General features: G+C 46.4%; 1 protein-coding gene across 1 annotated transcript; it reads right to left on the bottom strand.

The window, feature by feature from the left end:
- Window positions 1–14,912: 14,912 nt before the first annotated feature.
- Window positions 14,913–18,980, bottom strand: IVL (involucrin). The gene is made up of 2 exons (XM_079761256.1): window positions 18,859–18,980; window positions 14,913–17,694 (listed from the first exon to the last, which is right to left on the bottom strand). The coding sequence occupies exon 2, from the start codon at window positions 17,669–17,671 to the stop codon at window positions 16,922–16,924; it is 750 nt and encodes a 249-aa protein (XP_079617382.1). The 5' UTR covers window positions 17,672–17,694; window positions 18,859–18,980; the 3' UTR covers window positions 14,913–16,921.
- Window positions 18,981–19,370: the final 390 nt, after the last annotated feature.

Raw genomic sequence — 19,370 nt, forward strand, 5'->3', positions numbered from 1 at the left:
AGACAGTACTTACCTCCCCATCTCTTTACATATGTATGTATACGTCATCTAGACTCCCTGGTTTCCCAGCAAATGATTATCATGAGGTGGAGGGGGTGGAGGAACCAAGAAGCACTGTCTTAGAATGAGCTCCTGGAGGAGTCACCTGGGCTGGTCCTAGATCCTGAGCTCTGAGATACCCATTCCTGTCTCTTCCTCCGCTCCTGTTAGGTATTCCAGGACAAAGAGGGATGACACAGGTTTGGATGCTCTCCACGTGTCTGACAAAGGATAAATCATGTCTCTACAAAATCTCCAAGTGGTGTTCAGGTTGAGGTTCTCACCTTTCCCGGTTGGGTGACCTTGGGCACTTAATGTCTTTGAGCTTCAGTTTCCCCATCTGCTAGAGAGGATGAAAACATCATGCTGAATGTCAGCAGTCAGGTTAAAATGGACAACACGTGTAAAGTATGCGCATAGTGTTTGGCACAACATAGGTGCTCAACCAGTGTTGGGTGCTCCATGGAGCTGGGCTCTGAATACTAGGGCAAGACACACCCTGAGAAGTATGGAATAGGTAGCTGCAAAATTTGAAGGCAAGTAGTGGCGCTTGCCACCCAGTCTCATAAGATGTTGGCTGAGAGAACTGGAAATAGGATAGCTAGTCCCGAGGGTGCCGTGGTTTAAATTTCAGACGTGGAATTTAGCCATTGCTCTACTGAAAGCCTTACTATATCCCAAGATCTTGGGATGTCACACTGCCACAACTAAGATACAGGCTTGGAGATGAATGTTTTCTCACTTAAACCATCGTGCTGACTCCCTGGGATCACATGCTTGGGCTAGTACCTGAGAGAAACCCAGAGCCATCCAAGCCTCCCTGGGAAGGGGATCACTTGGACATGGTGTGATCCCCAGCTCTCAGAACTGGTCCTGTAAGTAGAATGGGAGAGTAAAACTGATCAGGTCCTCTTATCCTCCTCCTCCTTCCAAATCTTACAGATATTTTCTGATTGTCTGACTGGGGTTAGCTGGAGAAATGAAACCCAAAGGACACCAGAGTGATGCCTGCATAGTGTGGCCATCAGCTAACTCATGAGTTTTGTGTTAAATCCATGATCTTTCTTTGCATGAGCCCCAGTCACTCAGAGCAGTCTTTTTGTGGTGGAATCAGCTACCTCAAGAACGCATCTCTTCTACAACCAGAGGACAGAAAAGGAATAGGTAACGGAGAAGCCACCAATGAAACCAAATGCTCCTCTGGCCATTTGGGTGGTATTTTCCTTGGCTTCATGAACATCCACTCTGTCTTCCTCTTTTCCCAGTCCTCTGTCTCTCTTACACACACACACACACACACACACACACACACACACACACACACACTCCAACAGCCTCAAGTGTTTATGGGGGCAAAAGGCCAGTTCTCAGCAAGGCTAATGGGATGGGATGTGGACCTCCCTGCCACTGGTCCTCATCTCCCAGGCATACAGCCTCCACTTCCTTTGCCTCCCTCCCATTGCATGGCAAAGACTCCATTTGGCCCCCGAGTACATTTTCTCCTTCAGGTTTTCCTTAGGGTTCATCTCATCCTCATTGTACTTGCAGGAACATGAACATGACAGTGAGGTAGTGAGGATGAGGGGTGTGTATTGGAGGAAGGAGGTGGGAGGGGGACCTACTCCCCAGGATGTCTTTGGCTTGAAAACAGATACCCATCTGCTCAGTTTCTATAGGATGTCCCCCAAAATGTATACACACTTTAACAGCTGACAGCTCAACTTTGAAAATGAAATGTATTTTCATAAATACTGCCTTTATAATTATTCAATGTCTGTGTATACATTTTTTTGGGGGTGGGTGGGTGGATGCCCTATAGTTCCAGACATCTGTTAGCACATACAGCCCGGGAGGACCAGGGCCTATCTGGGTAGCAGGGCAGAGGCTGAGCTTCCCAGGGACCTAGTCAGTCATCCCATGCACAGAAAGCAGACCCCCGCCAGGTACTCTGGGGACTGGGGAACGGAGTGCCACACAGACTCAGCCCTCAGGGAGCTTGTGATCTTTTAGGGGAGATGAAGCCAATGAATAAGACCACCCAGATGCCCAGAGGAACATTTGGTTTCATTGGTGGCTTCCAGGTGGCCTGTTCCTTTTCTGTCCTCTGGTTGTAGAAGCGATGCGTTCTTGAGGTAGCTGATTCCACCACAGAAAGACTGCTCTGAGTGATTGGGGCTCATGCAAAGAAAGATCACTGGGTTTAACACAAAACCCGTGAATTAGCTGATGGCCACACTATGCAGGCATCACTCCGGTGTCCTTGGGGAGTGTGACAGAGGCACTGGAGCTGCGAGGCAGACGCCATGAGTCAGGACCTGAGGAATGGAATGGACAGGGTGGCACGGGAGCTCAGAGGAGTGGTCACCCTGCTGGGCCAGGCTGGTGTTGACAGGACAAGCTCTGAGACTGTGGGCCCATCGGTGCAGGAACTGTGTGCTTTTAGACCACTGGTGTCTCCTTTCTGGGGTTCAGATTTTCTACTTTGTAAGACATGATAATCCCTTGGCTTCCTTTGTGTCCTGGCACTTGGTACAGTTCTAGCTCAGATTCAGACTGAGTGAATGTCTGGGGAATGAATGAGGACATTCCTGGCAAAGGAGTATGGACTGAGAAGACATTTGAAGTGAGGAAATGTGATGTATTTGGGGGAACTAAAGAGATTAACCTGACTATAGTGGATGATCAGGGCTAATAGGCAGCGGGCAGTGGAAGTGGGGCCAGAACCCTGGAGGGCAGACTAGCCAGGAGAGCTGAAAGTGCAGGGCTGAGTTCCAGTAAGGAAAGTGGGCTCTGGCTTCAAACAGTGCAGAAGTAGCCCTTTATGGAACACTAACACACTGAGTGGCCAAATTATTATGATCTCTGAATGCATAATAATCTGGCCACTCAGTGTGTGTGTGTGTGTGTGTGTGTGTGTGCGTGTGTGTGTGTGTGTGTGTGTGTGTGTTAGAGGCCCGGTGCATGAATTCGTGCATGGATGGGGTCCGGCCAGCCTGGTCAAGGGGAGGGGACATGGGCGGTTGGCCAGCTGCCTCCTGGTTGAACTTCTGGTCGAGGGGACAATTTCCTTATTAGCCTTTTATTTTATAGGATATACACTGAGTGGCCAGATTATTATGCGTTCAGAGATCATAATAACCTGGCCACTCAGTGTGTGTATATATATATTATTGTTGACAATATTACAGATCTCCTCCATCCCTACCCCTGTCCAACCTTACCTCCCTAAATTTTAAAAATTCTATTAGTTAGCATAGGGGTGTAGATAGGCTTTGGCTTATATTTAGAAGGCCTGGCTAGCCTTCTGGATCTAGCAACAATTATCTGTGTGCTTTTAGACCACTGGTGTCTCCTTTCTGGGGTTCAGATTTTCTACTTTGTAAGACATGATAATCCCTAAGGCCCTTCCCAGGTGTAAACACAGTATGATTTGCCCATGGGGACTGGGAGTCAAAGGAGGTACAGACTGAATGAGTGTGTTCGGAGACTGGCTTGGCAGCAGTGCGCACAGTGAGCTGGGAGAAGGGGAGAGAGTGCTAGGATGGAGGCAGGGCGAGCTATTGGGAGAGAAGAAACGATAAGGACCTGAGCTAAGATGGAAGCAATAGAGGTGGAAAGGGAGACACAGGGTTAAGAATGAGCTTGACTCACTGCAGCATTGTTCTCAGCAGCCAAGATATGGAAGTAACCAAGATGTCCATCGATGGACGAGTGGACCAAAAAAGATGTGATGTGTATATATGATGGAATGTTACTCAGCCATAAAAAAAGGAATGAAATCTTGCCACTTGTGATACCATGGATGGACCCACAGGGTATTATGCTAAGTAAAATAAGTCAGACAGAGAAAGACAAATACTGTATGATCTCATTTACATGTGGGACCTAAAGAAGAAAGCAGACCCCTAGATATAGAGGACAAACTGATGGTTGCCAGAGGGGTAAGGGCCGAAGGATGGCTGTAAAAGGGGAAAGGGATTAAGAAGCACCCACTTCTAGTTATAGGAAAGTCATGGGGATGTAATGTACAGCACAGGGAATAGAGTCAATCCTATCTAATGAAAGAGTAATATGCAAATTAACCACCACACCGTCACAAAGATGGTGGTGCCCATAGTCACAAGATGGCGGCACCCAGTTCTCTCAGTCCTGCTGGAGTTCCCCAGTCCTAGGGGGGCAGCCGCTGAGAGCGGGCAGTGTGAGCGGCCTAGTGAAATGCTTGCTTCGTCACCGCGGCAACGAGGCAAGCGTTCCTCACCCAGCCATGGATGGGGCTCTGGGCCACAGAGAGCCTCTGGGCAGCGGGCACAGAGTGGCCAGGCCCCACGGAGAGCTACTGGCACACAGATTTGTGCGCAGGGCTAATAGTAATATCATAATAACTGTGTGCGGTAACAGACGGTTACTAGACTTATTGCAGTGATCACTTTGTAAGGTATATAAATGTTGAATCACTATGTTGTTGTACACCTGAAACCAATATAATATTGTATGCCACCTATAATGAAAAATAAATTAAAAAATGAAATAAAACTATAAAAGTCACATGACAAACCCCATCGTATATAATTGAATAACCACATATAATATAGCCTTATATGTTTAAAAATGATCTGGAACTAAGAATTCACAGGATGGAAGACTGAGGAAAGGGAGGGGAGGGAGAAGTCATGATTCTAAGTGACAAGAATAGGGATGCAGAGATGAGGGCTGGGAGAAGGGAAAGGAAAAACAGGTCCTATTCCCACATGTGTGTCTGGCACAGCAGGGAATCCACGGAGCTGAGGCTGGGCTGCGCTACAGGAAGGCATGATGAGGGATGGAAGGAGGGAGCTGCCCCTGCTGGGAGCCAGGTTTGCACTGAACACTAGAAAAGAAGGGTAAGAAGCCGAAGCAACAGGTAACCCCTCGGGCCAGTTCTCGTTCCTGGTAGCAGGACTTAGTCAGGGGACAGCAAGCGTCTAGACTAACAGGTGCCAGAGCAGGAAGGAGCCCAGTATTCAGAGCGAACATTCTCAATTCCTGGTCCAAGGACTCATCACTCGATGACATTCCCAACAAGCCACTGAGAAATAAATAGGAAGTGTTCCTACATTTTTCCAGAGGTTGGTATAGGCTGCTGCGTTTTATTTCTTTGGAAGGTCTTACTTTTCATTTGCTTTTTGAGACTATATTCTTTCTGGAGCTATTGGTTTTAAAGTGATCTTTATTTACAGAAGGGATGGAGATTGTAAAGGCTCTTTTTCTTACTCGGTAAAATAAAACATTGGCCCTCTTTACTGATTACATAGTGAAACCTCCAAATCTGGTACCATTAATGTGGTGCATCCAGTCTTATCATGGATAAGTATGGAAAGGTGAGATGGAAAAGGGAAGTGACTTAAATGAGGTCACATTTTATAAAATGCCAGCTGGAGGACTTGAATTCTAGATATCTGATCAAAAACCAAACCGAATGAACCAAACCCAAACAAACAAATGAAACAGAGGTTTGGCTGATGTCAAAATCTCAGCAGGACAGTCTTCCTCACTCCTGCCTGCACCGCCCCCACCTCCCCACGCGAAGTCAGGCCTTTCCAATGATGGCAGGACCAGGCTTGTTGGCACCCACACCCCACCCCTGTCTTCTTGACTCTCCAGGACACAGGAAGACACGCTGTGGCCTCACTGAGACAGAACCCATTCTCTCTTGCCTTTATCCAGCCCCTCAGATCAGAAAGGATAAGCCCCTTCAAACTGCCTGTCTCCTTCCTAACTTTTAGGAAGCACCAGGTGTAAGGGAGTAATTCACCTCCAAAGCCCCTACAGCTAGATCCTCAGCCACCTGGCTTTTCCATGTGCGTAACCAGTGGTTTCACTGTCATGATAGGGACAGGGACATCCTGAGATACTTGCTGCCCCAGGGGACTACGGCTTCATTGTGTTCTACATGACCCCAAGATGTGAATGAGGTCCCTGAAAGATTGGGTTTCAACAGGGAGCTGCCTCCGGGCTCCTGGCTCCCTCGGCGATCTCACTCCTGTGCTCTGAATGACCATCTTGCGTGTTTCCTGCCCAGACTCTGCCTTGTGCTTCAGATCCGTGGTACATCCAGTTGCCTCCTAAATATCTCCATCTGGGTGTCTCAAAGCACATTGGTCTCAACATGTCCAGAACCAAACTTGCCCTCCCTCCCGCTGCTCATGCCCCATTTCGGAGAACAGCTCCATCACCACCTACCACCTGCCCCGCAGATCTGACCAGAAACCTGACACCACCTCTGATGACATCCCACCGTTTACCATGTCCCATCAGTGCATCACCTGGATGTGTAATGTATGTTCACACATCATGTATGAGACTTTAGGAAGCCCCGGTCTGGTGTGGTCTGGCCTTCATCAGCTCTTGCCTTGGCTGCCGAAGAGATCTCCTCTCCCATTTCCCCATGTGCAGTCTCTCTAGCTGCAAGCCATCTTCTAGACTGAAGCCAAAGGGTAATTTTAAAAGGCAAATGTAAAAAAATTTCTTGTTTTTAGGAAATATACACAGAGGTATTTATGGGCAAAGAGAATCACATCTGCAATTTACTCTCAAAATGTTCAGGTAAAAGAAAGTAAAAAACAGATAGATAAATAGATACAGATATATAGATATATATGTATACACATATATGTGCATACATATGTATATACAAATACACACATATGTACATATAATATATATAGACATACCCAAGCTTTATATATATGTAGATATGTATATCTATATATTTATATCTATTTATCTATGTTTTATTTTATTTTCCTAAACATACATTTTTATCTATGTGTCTATATATTTGAATAGAGAGAAAGAGAGAGAGAGAGAGAGAGAGAGACAGAGAGAGATCTGGGTGATTCTGTGTAAAGGGTACCCAGGAATTCTTTAAACTATTTTTGATACTTTTCTGTAAGACTGAAATTATGTCAAAATAAACAATTTTAAATAAACACATTTTAAATATAAACAAGCTCATGCTATTCTCTTACATAGAATTTCTTATAGGTCCTTTATTCCCGCTCCAGACAGGACAGAGTCTAACTAAGTTCTGATATGATGGCCCCACCTACCTCCCAACTTGTCTCACCACTCCCTGGCTCATGCTTCTGCACATCAATAAGGACCTGCTTTCAGTTCCTGGCAGACAACTGCTGTTTGTCTTTGCCCACATGGTCTTTCTGACAGGAATTCATGACACCCACTTGCCCCTTTCTGGCTAGTGGGTAAGAAAGAGGAGCAAGTCAAACTCAGAATAGTGGATGCAGGTAGATGAGCTTCCTGTTTCTCCATAAGCCTTTCTCTCTAGATGGTTATGCTTGGTTCCCCTCTCCCTGAAATAGAGACACAAGGGTTTCTGAGGATCAGCCTCTGCCCTAAGTGGGTTACAGACCAGGTGCAGAGAACTTGAGGGTTGTCTTTGGTGAGACCAATCCCTCAGTGGGACCCCAGGACCTTTGGTTTTATTTCTTGTCCCTCAGAGAGAGGGCAGTTGTCATCCAGTCTGGCCTTACCCTTGATTCTCTTAGGGAGACAACTGAACCTTCAGTGATTCCCCTCTAAGCTACACCAGACAAGTTTAAGCTGGAGGCCAGAGCCATCTGTGTGCTCAGACCTGTTTGCCAGGGTAGGAGGAGAGATAAGAGGCAGACAAGATGCACGTTTCTCTTCCTAGAAGGATTTTTAAAAGTATTTATGAGACATCTCATTCTCCAACTGAGAGGACATTCTGCTAAGCTTCAGTGACCGGGGAGGAAGGAAGGACGCCCACTGGCCTGGAAAATTCAGGTCTATAGGGTGCAACATCTGCTTGTACCTCCTCTGACCTGGGAGGGATGATTCAGCTGGAGATCTCAGTTTCCAAAGTAGCACCAGGGGGGCCAAAGATCCTCTTGAAGATTTAGATTTTGTGAACATTAAAGGGAAGATATGATAAGTGATTATAAACCATCTGGGTCCTTCAAATGGAGAATTCCTTAACTTTCTATAAGGTTCAGAATCTGGGAAATGGGCAAGTGAAAAGAAATAAAACTAAATTAAAGAAAACAGAAATGCTAAGTTGGCCTCCATAGTAAAGAACCGAGCCACAGAAGAGAGAGGAAGAGAAATGCATGTGCAGACACACACACCGCATGCCTGGGTGTTGGTAGAATTTATATGCAATGAAGAAAGAAGGAGAGGTTTTTTGTTTTGTTTTGTTTTGGCTTGTTGTTTGTTTGTTTTTGGGTGGTGCAATTTGTGATATCTAATCCATCTAACTATATTTAGATATGGTGGTAAGACATGTGATTCTAAGAAATTTCACTCTGGGTGTTAATGGAAATTTTCCTTGATATTTTTATAGTGACCTTAAGTATAAAATATTGAATTGCTTTTTGCGGTATTTCTTTGAATGTGACAGCTCTCTTAAACCAGGCCACAAAAGTGTCCAATTATATGCAGGTTTCAAAAAGATTATTTTCCAAATGCAATGGAGAGTGTTCCTAAGTAGGCCTAATCTATTTTAGCCACAGATATATAGAAATCTATAATATATGACTGTTTATCTATGTAAAATGCATCCTTACTATGTTAAAATATGGGATCATCCTTGGTTCTTAATAAATCTAAGGAGAAATGCATTGAATAAGCAGTTTTAAATATAGTTCCATTTTAGGTACAAAGAATCAGCCAGAAGGGCTGAGTCCTGAACTCCCACCATTTATGGGCATGAGACAAGGCGATGCCACAGAACGTGGAAGGCAACATCCCAAGTGTGGGTCCCAGACCCTCAAGTCCACGACCCCTGGCTTCTGGCTAACTTTCCTCTGCTCTCAGCAGGGAGGCTGGTCCTGAGTAGATGGAGGCAATGGAAGACCCCATCCCTGCCTCCTCCTCCTTTTCCACATACACCCTTCAACTGGGATAATACCAGCAAGTGAGTGTGTGGAACCCAGACAAGCAAATATCATGTTTGCTTTAGGGTGGAGAGATCATACTTTGTGCCTGGAATTCTGAGTTATGCCAAGATTCAATGAGGGTGGATCTCTCTGTATATTCTATGCTACACACACACACACACACACACACACACACACACACACACACACGCCCTCAGTAAGAGACTCTATGTGTAGTGCCCTTTCTTAGGCGCTGAGGGAAGTATAGGTAAATAAAATGAATCCCCAGGTGTTTGCTGAGCACAGAGTTGGGTACCATCCAGAATGGAAGCAGGGTAAAATGATTCTGTCCTCAAGTTGCTTAGTGTATAGCTGGAGAAAATAAAAGTGAACAAAAGGGGAGCTTGATTTTTATGTAAATGTAGAATCCTAGTTTCCACTGAGAATCAGGCTATGGAGAGAGAAATAAGACTCTGAGGAAAGGACTAGATCTTGAGAAAATGCTCAGGAGAGAATAGCATTGTGGCAAGTTGGACTGAATGGACTGGGGGTCACCAGGGTTTCACCTATGCATTTCCACATCACCTCTGTGGGTCCAGAAAGGAGGTCAGCAGGGTTGCACAGTAGGGCTGACCTAACATAGACTCATGGGGGCCAATAAGAAGGTCCTGCTGGTGATGGAAAACTTAGGGGTGAAGTTGTTCAGAATGTGGTTCAGGTGGGGAAGGAGGCAAGTGGTGGTCTTGGAGGCCAAGGGACATGATGGAAGATCCTCAGAGACAGTGGAGCCCAGAGCTGGAGAGGAAAAGAATGAATGAAAGTGCTGTCTAGCATGGCCGTCAAAGCCAACTTAAGAAACAAATTAGTTCTCTTGGAAATTAAGTTTAGACAATTTCAGAGGGACAGCTAAAGATGTAGTGAGATGTCAGCTATCTCCATTTTAAATTAGTATCTTCTTATATTTTGAGTGTCCCATATGGAGTAGGAAAGAAAAAAAATAGCCTTGAAATATAAAATTTTTATGCATCTTCATTAAGTCTTCTCACTCCAAGAAGTATGTCTTCTCTGCCCAAAGAAAGACACTCTGTCTCACTTCCATAGCTTTTCTTACATCCACTAGGATATGTATAATGTTCTTCTCGGCTCTTGAGATATTTAGGAATACGTTTGAACCTCAATAGAGTTGAACCCTGGAGGACAGAGCCACAATTGTCCTCCCTGAAGACTAGCACAGAGCGAGACATATAACAAGATCCCAGTAAGTGTTCCAGGAATTGAGGTTGTGTTGTGCCATAGATGAGACCAGTGGCTGAGGGAGTTTTAGCTTTAGGAATGACTGAATAGCAGTCTTAAGGAACAAAACAACCAAATACCAGTTTTCCAAGGTTGCCTACTAGCAAACTCAATACATACTTGTTTCATGAATGGTCCCAACAGAATGTTATGGGAGATACTTATAGTAGACGACAAATTCTTCACCCTCTATCCAAAAAGAGGTGTGCGTGCACATGCACACACACACACACACACACACATAAACAGAAGACACAAAACAACCCCCCACACGCATACTTATAGACTTACGTATGTGAAGATCTTTTGTGTTTATAGATATGTTTGCTTCTCTTCAGGGAAGGGCATAAATAGAATGGTATCTTCATGATGCAAGTCCCGGATTTACCTCTCTGGGCTCCTCCTTTTGTTGAGAAGCTGCTTAGGAACTTGTCCTCACAGCCCATGCATCTATGCAGGGTTGTGGTCTTTTCAGGGGTGTGGTCTATGCAGGGGTGTGGTCTTGGATACCAATTTCATTGAGTAGCTGTTTGCATGGTAAGACCACCTAAAGACTGTAGGAAAGGAATGGTATAAAGACAGAGAACTCACTCAGGCAAACCTTAAGATTATATCCACTCAACATTTAGTGATCACCTACTATGTTCCAGGCAATGAACCAGACACGGAGGGTTCAGAGATCAATAGAAATAGTTTCTGCTATGTAAGTCCTCAGAACCTAGAACAATGATTTTAGCATATGTAGTTAGTGCTTTGGTAGAGTTATGTAGAGGCTGTTGTTGCAGGTTGAGGAGAATATAAACCAGCAGGGAGGCATTACTGAGGGCTTCCTGGAGGAGATAAACTCTGCTCAGTATTGTGTCCCCAATGCACTCATGGCGAGCAGAGGTCAAGGACACCCTTCCTTTTACCCTAGAGGTTTCCTGATTGAGAGAAAACTTTACCTATTGTTCTAGTTCAGAGAAGTCCTCCTTCCTACCTGTTTGGCAAAGCATTTTATCATGCCACCATCATTTTAACAAAAGTCCAAAAGATCCTAAGGATCAGACATTTGGAGAGGAAGTCCAGAAATTAGGCTAAGGCACTGACTAATTTCTAGGCTCAGGAGGGCCTGTTCTTGCTGTACCTCAAAGGTCTTTGTGAGACCCAATCAGTGGGAAAGGGCAGGAATTACCTAGGACACCCCATACGTGGAAAACTGTTTATGAAGACTCAGTGTGTCTGCAGCAACAAATACTCATTGAGTCCCTTCCATGCACTGGCCACTTTCTGTCCACAGAGCAAACAAGGCCCATACATCACGGGGAGGAAGGGAGACGATATGCACATGAACAATTAACAAATAAGTGAATAACACAATGTCACTTAAGTCATGAGGGCTATGAAAAAAACCTATAACAGATCATTTTTAACTAGCGTGGTTAGAGAAGGCCTCTCTGCAGCAGAGACATAGAATCTGGGCCTGGACGATGGCAAGATGGTCATGTAAAGGTCTGTGGATAGAAGCAGAGCAAGAACCAAGTGCAAGGCCCCTGAGACAGGGCTGCTCTTGCTGTGTTCAGTGAGCATCTATGACTAGAGCAGGTGAGCTCAGGGAGTGAGGCAGAGGCTGGGTTCCATGGGGTGCGGGCTGTGGAAGGTCTGAGCTGGTAGTGACTTGATCTGAGTTTTGCCTGAGAAAGGTCACTCGGCCTGCTCTCAGAAGGTGGGCTGAGCCGAGGCACTGGTTGAGGCTCCTATCCTCTTCCTTATTTTGGATCCTTATCAGAACCTGAAAGCATATTTTTAATCTAAATTTTTATTTCAAATTTAGGGAGGTAGCAGTGGTACACTTACCAATGCCAGGTGGATGTCTCTTTGCAGTATATTGTATGTCACTGCTGTTCTAGGAAAGGGCCTCAGTTTTAAAAGTAAGCTCTTTGTCCGCCCAAGCACACATGACCTTCTTGGATGGCACACTCCCATTTGGGGTCACTGTACCAAGTGGCCTTCCATTGAAGGAATCTTCTCCTTTCTCTTTCTCCCAGGCAGAAGTACCATCTCAGACTAGGCCAACTTGACTGAATAATCTGGCCTTTCTCCAGTGTTCCCGCCTGCTCTGGGGAACCCCGGCTGTTCAGTATGATTCACATGGGGCTGGTGGGTTCTGTCTTTCCATGTGGGTTGAAAATCACACTTCTTGTTTCCTTTTTAGCCACCTCATGCCTGGAGCAGTGGGTTTACGGAAGAACATGGTGGGAAGAACACAGAACATGGTATCAAGGCCAGCTGTATTTCCATTTTATCTCTCCCCTTCCCACACTCCAGCCAAACGGAGTCACTCCCTCCGTTCACAGCCACACCATTTCCTCATCTATTCTTTCATCCAGGTTGTTCCCACTGGAACCCTGCTCCATATTCTTTAGGTATCCATCCCTTGGACGTCGTCCTTCAAAGACTAGATCATATGTTATCTTCTCCAAGAAGACACTCTGAGAGTTCTCAATCCTCCTGTGAGATTTCCCATCGCGGAGTCCCCACAGCATAGGTTCTGGATTCAGACATATCTGGGTTCAATCTAGTTGAATGACCTTGGGAACATGACCTGTCCTCTCTGAATCTCAGTCTGCTTGTCTCTAAGGTAAGGAGGACACCTGCACTTACATCATGGCGTTGTTGAGCCAGGAAGATGAGATCATGTATGCAAAGCCTTTGACACTGTGACTGACGTATGGCCAACACTTAATAAATGGGGATGATTATGGCTAGTAGAGTCACATGTGCATTGTCTCATATCTCTGCACACTACCCTCCTCATCACCATTCCTTGGCAGTGTCTCATATGGAACCTGGACACCCAAGCTCTGCTTTTCCCAACTTCCTTGGATAGAGCTCATCTCTTCCTGTCTTGCACTTCTGAATCATGACACTAGAGGGCGGCAAGAGAGCACAGACACTTTGGAAGACTGGCAGGCCATCTTGGATGCTCTTTCCCTTGCCTAGCCAGCCAGTAGAGTTGGTAAGATATCGGCTGTAGATTCCTCTTGCTTGAATTGTACTCTCATTCCTTTGTGCTGGGAAAATTCCAAAAAACACATAAGCCAAAAGCTAATCATTGTAGTCCTTTTGAGAAGGCTTTCTCACTCCCCAGCAGTTTGCTTTAGCTAATCAAAATCAGCCAGGGTACTGATTATATACTCTATACTATGTTCCATGTTTTTAGGATTGAATGGTTCAGAAATGCAAAATGCTTTGAAAAAGCCTGGCACATAAGAAATAAATCAAGCCTATTTTAATGGGCCAATTAGGGCAGTGGATAAAAAGCAGCAACAAAAATAAAGGGAGCTTCTGAAATCCCAAAGGGGCTATGTGAATCACTCCTTTCATTTGCTGAGCCTTTTCTATGAGCTAGACCCCATGCCAAGCACTTTGCAAATATTATTTCATAACCAAACCAATGTTAAGAGGAAGGTCAGTATGTCTGTCTGCCTTTTAACCATTGACATGGACTACATGTTTGTGTTTCCCCTTCCCCTGCCCCCAGATTTCTATGTTGAGATCCTAATACCCAATGTGAGAAGGTGATTAGGTTATGAGGGTGGAGCTCTCATGAATAGGATTAGTGTCCTTCTGTAGGAGATCTCCCTTCTCTCTTCTTCCACGTGAGGACACAGCGAGAACAGTGGTGTGTGAACCAAGAAGTAGGCTCTTACCAGACAACAAGTCTGTCAGCACTTGATCTTGGACTTCCCGGCTTCCGGAATTGTGAGAAATAAATGTTTAAGCCACTCCGTCTATGGCATTTTAGTCATAACAGCCTGAGTAATTTAAGAAAACCATAAAGAAAGAGATCAGAGATATCATGCAACTTGCCCAAGATCAGACAGAATGTAAGTAGTGGAGTTGGGTTCAGTGCCACCTGTGTCAACTGTTAGCATGCATCCTTTTAGCCTCCACCATGGCGCCTCACCTGGCCAGGCCATTTTATTTGTTTATTGTTATTATTATTGTTGTTGTTGCTGAGTCGCCTTTTGGAACTTGGAAAAAATAATGGCCCACATTCAATGAGGTAGAGATGCAGAACTTTAACAGAGTGCTAATAATAGGATAGAGTTTGAGAGGTGGATTTACTTGAATGAAGCTCTTTTATATCCACCCAGCCCATCAACTGAATCTGTTCTTCTGAAAGCCCAGAAGACTGTCCTTTTACTAAAGTTATAAGGCGTGTTCTGGTGAAGGGGCAGCAGCATTATTTAGAAGCCAAATAGTACCTGTCCCCTGTAGCCTGGGCTGAGGTAGGATGTGTTTATTGACCTGTGCACCCGACTTACACTACCTCAGCCAGGTGCTCAAGTTGATAAATAACAGTAGGATGTACGCTTTATATAAAGTCTTGAAATGGTACTTGATCTCTGTATTCTTCCTCCTAAAACCCCATAACTCCAGTCTAACCCTGAGAAAAACATCAGACACACCCAATTTAAGAGTAGTCTAAAAAATACTGACCAGGTCCCCTCAGAACTGTTGAGGTCATCAGAAACAAGGAGTCTGAGAAACTGTCAGGGTCAAGAGGAGCTAAGGGGGGTAAGACAACTACAGTGTGACTGATGGGATCCTGGAACAGAAAGAGGCATTAGGTAAAAACCAACCAAGGGAATCAGAATAAACCACGTACTTTATTTATTTTTTAAATATATTTTTTATTGATTTCAGAGAGGAAGGGAGAGGGAGAGAGAGATAGAAACATCAATGATGGGAGAGAATCATTGATTGGCTGCCTCCTGCATGCCCCACACTGGGGACTGAGTCTGCAACCTGGGCATATGCCCTGACCAGGAATTGAACCATGACCTCCTGGTTCATGGGTCGACACTCAACCACCTAGCCATGCTGGCCGGGCAACCACATATTTATTTAACAATAAGGTATCAATAATATTTTGTTAATCAATATAATGAATATACCACACTAATGCAAGATGTTAATAAGGGAAACTAGGTGTGGAGTATATGGGAACTCTATACTCTCCCCTTGACTTTTCTGTAAATCCAAAACTGTTGTTAAATATAAGGACTATTAAAAAATCAAAACCTAAGACTTCAAAATAATTTTTCACATATTCCAGGTGTTTCTAATCACTTCTACCTCTGCTCCCTAGCTCCTGCCCCCCGCCCCCACCCATTCTACCCAGACTTCCTTTTAGCTCTTGTCCCATAAGTAATGAGAGGCACTGACAAGTGTTAACCCAAGGAGTAATGCTGTTAGATCATAATTTTAAGCAGAACACTCTGTCCTCTATGTGATGGGTAGATGGACAGAGGATAAAGAAAATCAGCTTGAAGGCCATTGCAAAAGCTTTGGTAAGAAATGATCTCAGTCCAGGCTTGGGAGGTGTATGTAGGGAAAGCAAGGACTTGATTGTTGGTGGGGAGTAGGGAAGAAGGGAAGAGGAGTGAGGAATGATGATGGTATCTCTGGTTTAGGTGAAAGCACAAGGTAATATTGTTCCTCAAGAGAGAGAATACCTAAGGAGGAAAGATAGTGAGTGTTGCTGGAGTTGGATGGGAAGGAGGGGATGCTAAAGGCCATTCAGACCTATTTAGTTTGGGTGCCTATGGAAGTATCAGTAAGGATGTCCCTGACATATCCTCATGCCTACGGGTAACGAGACAAACTGCCTGAGATGATGTGGTTAAATAGTTAAAGGCTGACGATCCCCAGGAAAGAGCGAGCTCCACGTCTCGAAATGATTGATGGTGGTAAAGACTACAGAAATGTCAGGGAGGGTAAAGGGTACAATGACCTTGCAGCTGATTCAGCATTTTGGCTTCCATGATTCCAGTTGACATAGCCTTTACTTCCATTAGTAACACTGTCATACTCCCCATCAAAGATGAGTCCCAGGAGTTTCTCCTCTCCTCATCTTGCCCAATGCTGCTTCTACTACTGTACTAAAATCTTCTTTAACCAAGTAGGCAGTGCATAAGACTCTTAGAAAACATGAGGACATTCTACAGATACAACCCCTGAGGCTAAAATTGTGCTCCATGCGTGTAAGGCAGTGCTGGGCTGAGACAGCCAGATCCTCTTCCCCCAACCAGAAAAACTTATCCCCGCTTCAAAACTGGCAAGTGTTGCATTCAGATGCATGATGAAATCATTTTTTGCTTTGGTATGGTATTGGTTTGGTTTCATTTTTAAAAAGCTGTATAAAGCATTGGGTGGTTTGGGGAACAGACTTAGAGGAGGGTCAAAATATCTGTCCTTTGGGAGTTGGCCAAGAGAGTCGGTTGCAACCATTGACCCATACACGGATTTTTAATATGGTGAGAGGCAGAGAAACAAAAGGCCAAGAGAATACAGGATCCCAGACTTCCAGGATTTATTCTGTATCATTGTACACACTCACAGATTCTGCTATAATACTGGGGATGGCGTCAGAGCGACAACTGCAGTAACTATCTTCAAGCAGAGGCTCTGGCCACCTGAGGTTGGGATGGGGTGGGACTGGAGTCATCAGGAGTAGGTGCTGAGCAATAGCTTCCCCCTCCCTCATCCCACTCTACCACAGAGACAAGCAGAGGGACAGGGTCAGGCAGGTTCACAGATGAGGTGGGCCGTCCAGACTGGGGGACCTGAGGTAAGTGAGGCCACTGGTTCAGCTCTCTCTTCACTTCCTGTGCAGTGGCCTGAGGGCCTCTGGGATCTGGGGGTGGTTACTTCTGCTTGAGAGGCCACTGCACATCCTGCTTCTGCTGCTGCTCCTCTGCAGGGGGCAAGGCTTCTCCCTTCAGTGGCTGGACTGGGTGGGTCTCTTGGGCCTGGCCAGGAGCTGGGACACATGCAGGTTGTTTGAGCTGCCCGTCCTGCTGCTCTGCTGGCTCTGGCTGCTCCTCCTGCTGCCCCGGGTGCTCCGGCAGCTGCTCTCCTTTCTTTTCCAGTTGCTCATCTCTCTTTGCTAGCTCCCCATCCAGTTGCTGGTCTGGGAGCTTCTTCTCCTGTCCCAGCTGCTCCTTTAGCTGTTGCTCCCTTTGTGCTTTAGCCTCCTCCAGCGGCTGCTCCAAGTTTTCTGCATCCTGGTCCTCATGCTGTTCCTCTTGCTGCTGCTGCCCTTTCTGCTCCTGTTGCTCCTCCTGCTGCTGCTGTTCCAGATGCTCTTCCAGGTGCAGTTCCTGCTCCTGTGTCTCTTGCTGCTGTTGCTGCTGTTCCAGCTGCTGTAGCTTCTGGGGCTGGGGCTCACAGTCTTGCTCCGGCACCCCCTTCACAGGAGTTGTATGTTTATCTCCTTGCTCCAAAGGGACTTCCCTTGGGAGCTCAGAGGGCACCTCCTGGCATGGGACAGGCAGCGGAGTTGGCTGCTTCACCTGCTCCTGCTGGGTATCAGCGGGAGGAGGAACAGGCTTGAGGGGCTCCTGGCTGAGGGCCGGGGGCAGGGTCACTGGCAGAGTGTATTGCTGCTGGGACATCTTGGAAGCTGCTTCAGGTCAACCTGAAAAACAGGAGGGGTAAGAGGGGGCGCTGAAGAGAGGCAGTAGAGGAATTCCCAAGCAATCAGTGCCTGGTTCCTCAGCAGCCCCTCTCATCTCCGGGGCCGGGACTCTCCCGCCACCTCCAGCTGTCACTCCCTAGAAGCAACAGAGGGAGGTAGTGATGGGGAGAGGCGGGGAGAGGCCCTCCTGGGAGCTTCCTTTCCTGCAAGAGTTCTGTCTCCAGAGCTGCTCCGAAAGGGTGGGCTGGGCCCCACTGCACCTCCTGCTGGCTACTCATCCTTGCCTCTCCTCATTTCTGACCTCCAAGGAGGAAAGAGTTTGGGGTCATAGCAGAAAGAGGTTAGGTCCTAGGAAAGTCCTGGGAGCCATTAGCCCATGCTGCAGAGGAGGTGAGAGGTCATGGCGTGAGCCCTGGATTGGAGTCTCATGACATATTCTTGGTTTAAATACCTCACTGAAATACTGTGTGCTCCTGGGCCAGGCACTTAGCCCTTCTGGGCCCCAGCTGTCTCCTCTTTAAAACGAGCAGGTTGGCCTGTTAACTGCAGAGCTACTTTCCTCATGAGCTCCGAGCTCTCCCTGCAGCCCCAGTGCTCAGGTGAGGGGTGGCGGGAGGGGCAGCAACGTTGCTGAGAATGGAGCTGGCTCTTCCAAATCTCCACTTTTAAGTTCGGTTTTCCTGCCCCTGCTCTGCCTGGGTTTCTCCAAATAGAAAGTTTTCTCCATTCTGAAGTTCCCCCTTTTGCCACAGAGCCAAGAGTTACAGGCATTTCCCTGAAGCCTCTGCCCCCATAAGAGAGGCAAAATCACGGTCAACCTAAATCCAAGAATTTGAGGACGGAATTTGGCCATATTCATGCTGCATCCCCATCTCCCTGCCCCCACCTCTGTCTCACTCTTACACTTTCTCACATTCACCACACACACACATTCCAGAACATGGCCCCAAGGAAAGAGGTGACAGGAGGAGATTGCCATCTTTTCTGTTTCCATTCCATGACACCTGTCCCTCGGCACAGTGACTGAAGCCCTTCTAGAAGCACAGGTACTGCAGCTGAATCCAGTCCATGAGGATACCTGCACCCACCCTGGCATTCCCCCCATCATGCTCTGCCTGTTGGAGGCCCCTGGTTCCAACCCTGGTTCCGTTGGTTCACACTTACCAGGTCCACAGGAAGGATGGCTGGATGGGCTTCTAGTGGAATGCTGAGCTGAGCAGGGGCCAGGGCACCCTTTATACTGGTCCCAGACTGGCTGCCTTCCTAGGTTGAAGGAGATGGACTGGTTCCACCACTGAAGTTAGTCAACTTCCTCCAGCCCCTCCCTGACACATCACAGGCACCTGAAGTAAGAAACCCCTCAGGGCCCCTTTTCACACTCAGACACAGCTCCTGCCTGGCCAGAGGGCTCAGGGGGCTCAAGCACTCCTGACTCACTCATGACCTGGGCCCAGGGAGGTGAGGGAGGCAGCTCAGGAACCAAGTCCCCTTTTCCTAATGTTTTGTGACCTCAGCCAAGCATCTCTGGATCTCAATTTCTCCACCTGTAGACTGGGTTTATCCCCACTACTAGGCAGAGATTCATTTCCAAGGGCAAGAAATGGAAAATTACGTTTCTCTCTGGAATGTCCACAAAGAATATGTGGTGTAAAGGTGGGAAAATCACTTCTCATGAA

This window comes from Cnephaeus nilssonii (assembly GCF_951640355.1).
Source record: "Cnephaeus nilssonii genome assembly, chromosome: 21".
Taxonomy (NCBI): Eukaryota; Metazoa; Chordata; class Mammalia; order Chiroptera; family Vespertilionidae; genus Cnephaeus; species Cnephaeus nilssonii.

Excerpts from the sequence above, each read along its gene's own strand:
- IVL (XM_079761256.1), bottom strand. The coding sequence starts at position 17,671 with ATGTCCCAGCAGCAATACACTCTGCCAGTGACCCTGCCCCCGGCCCTC.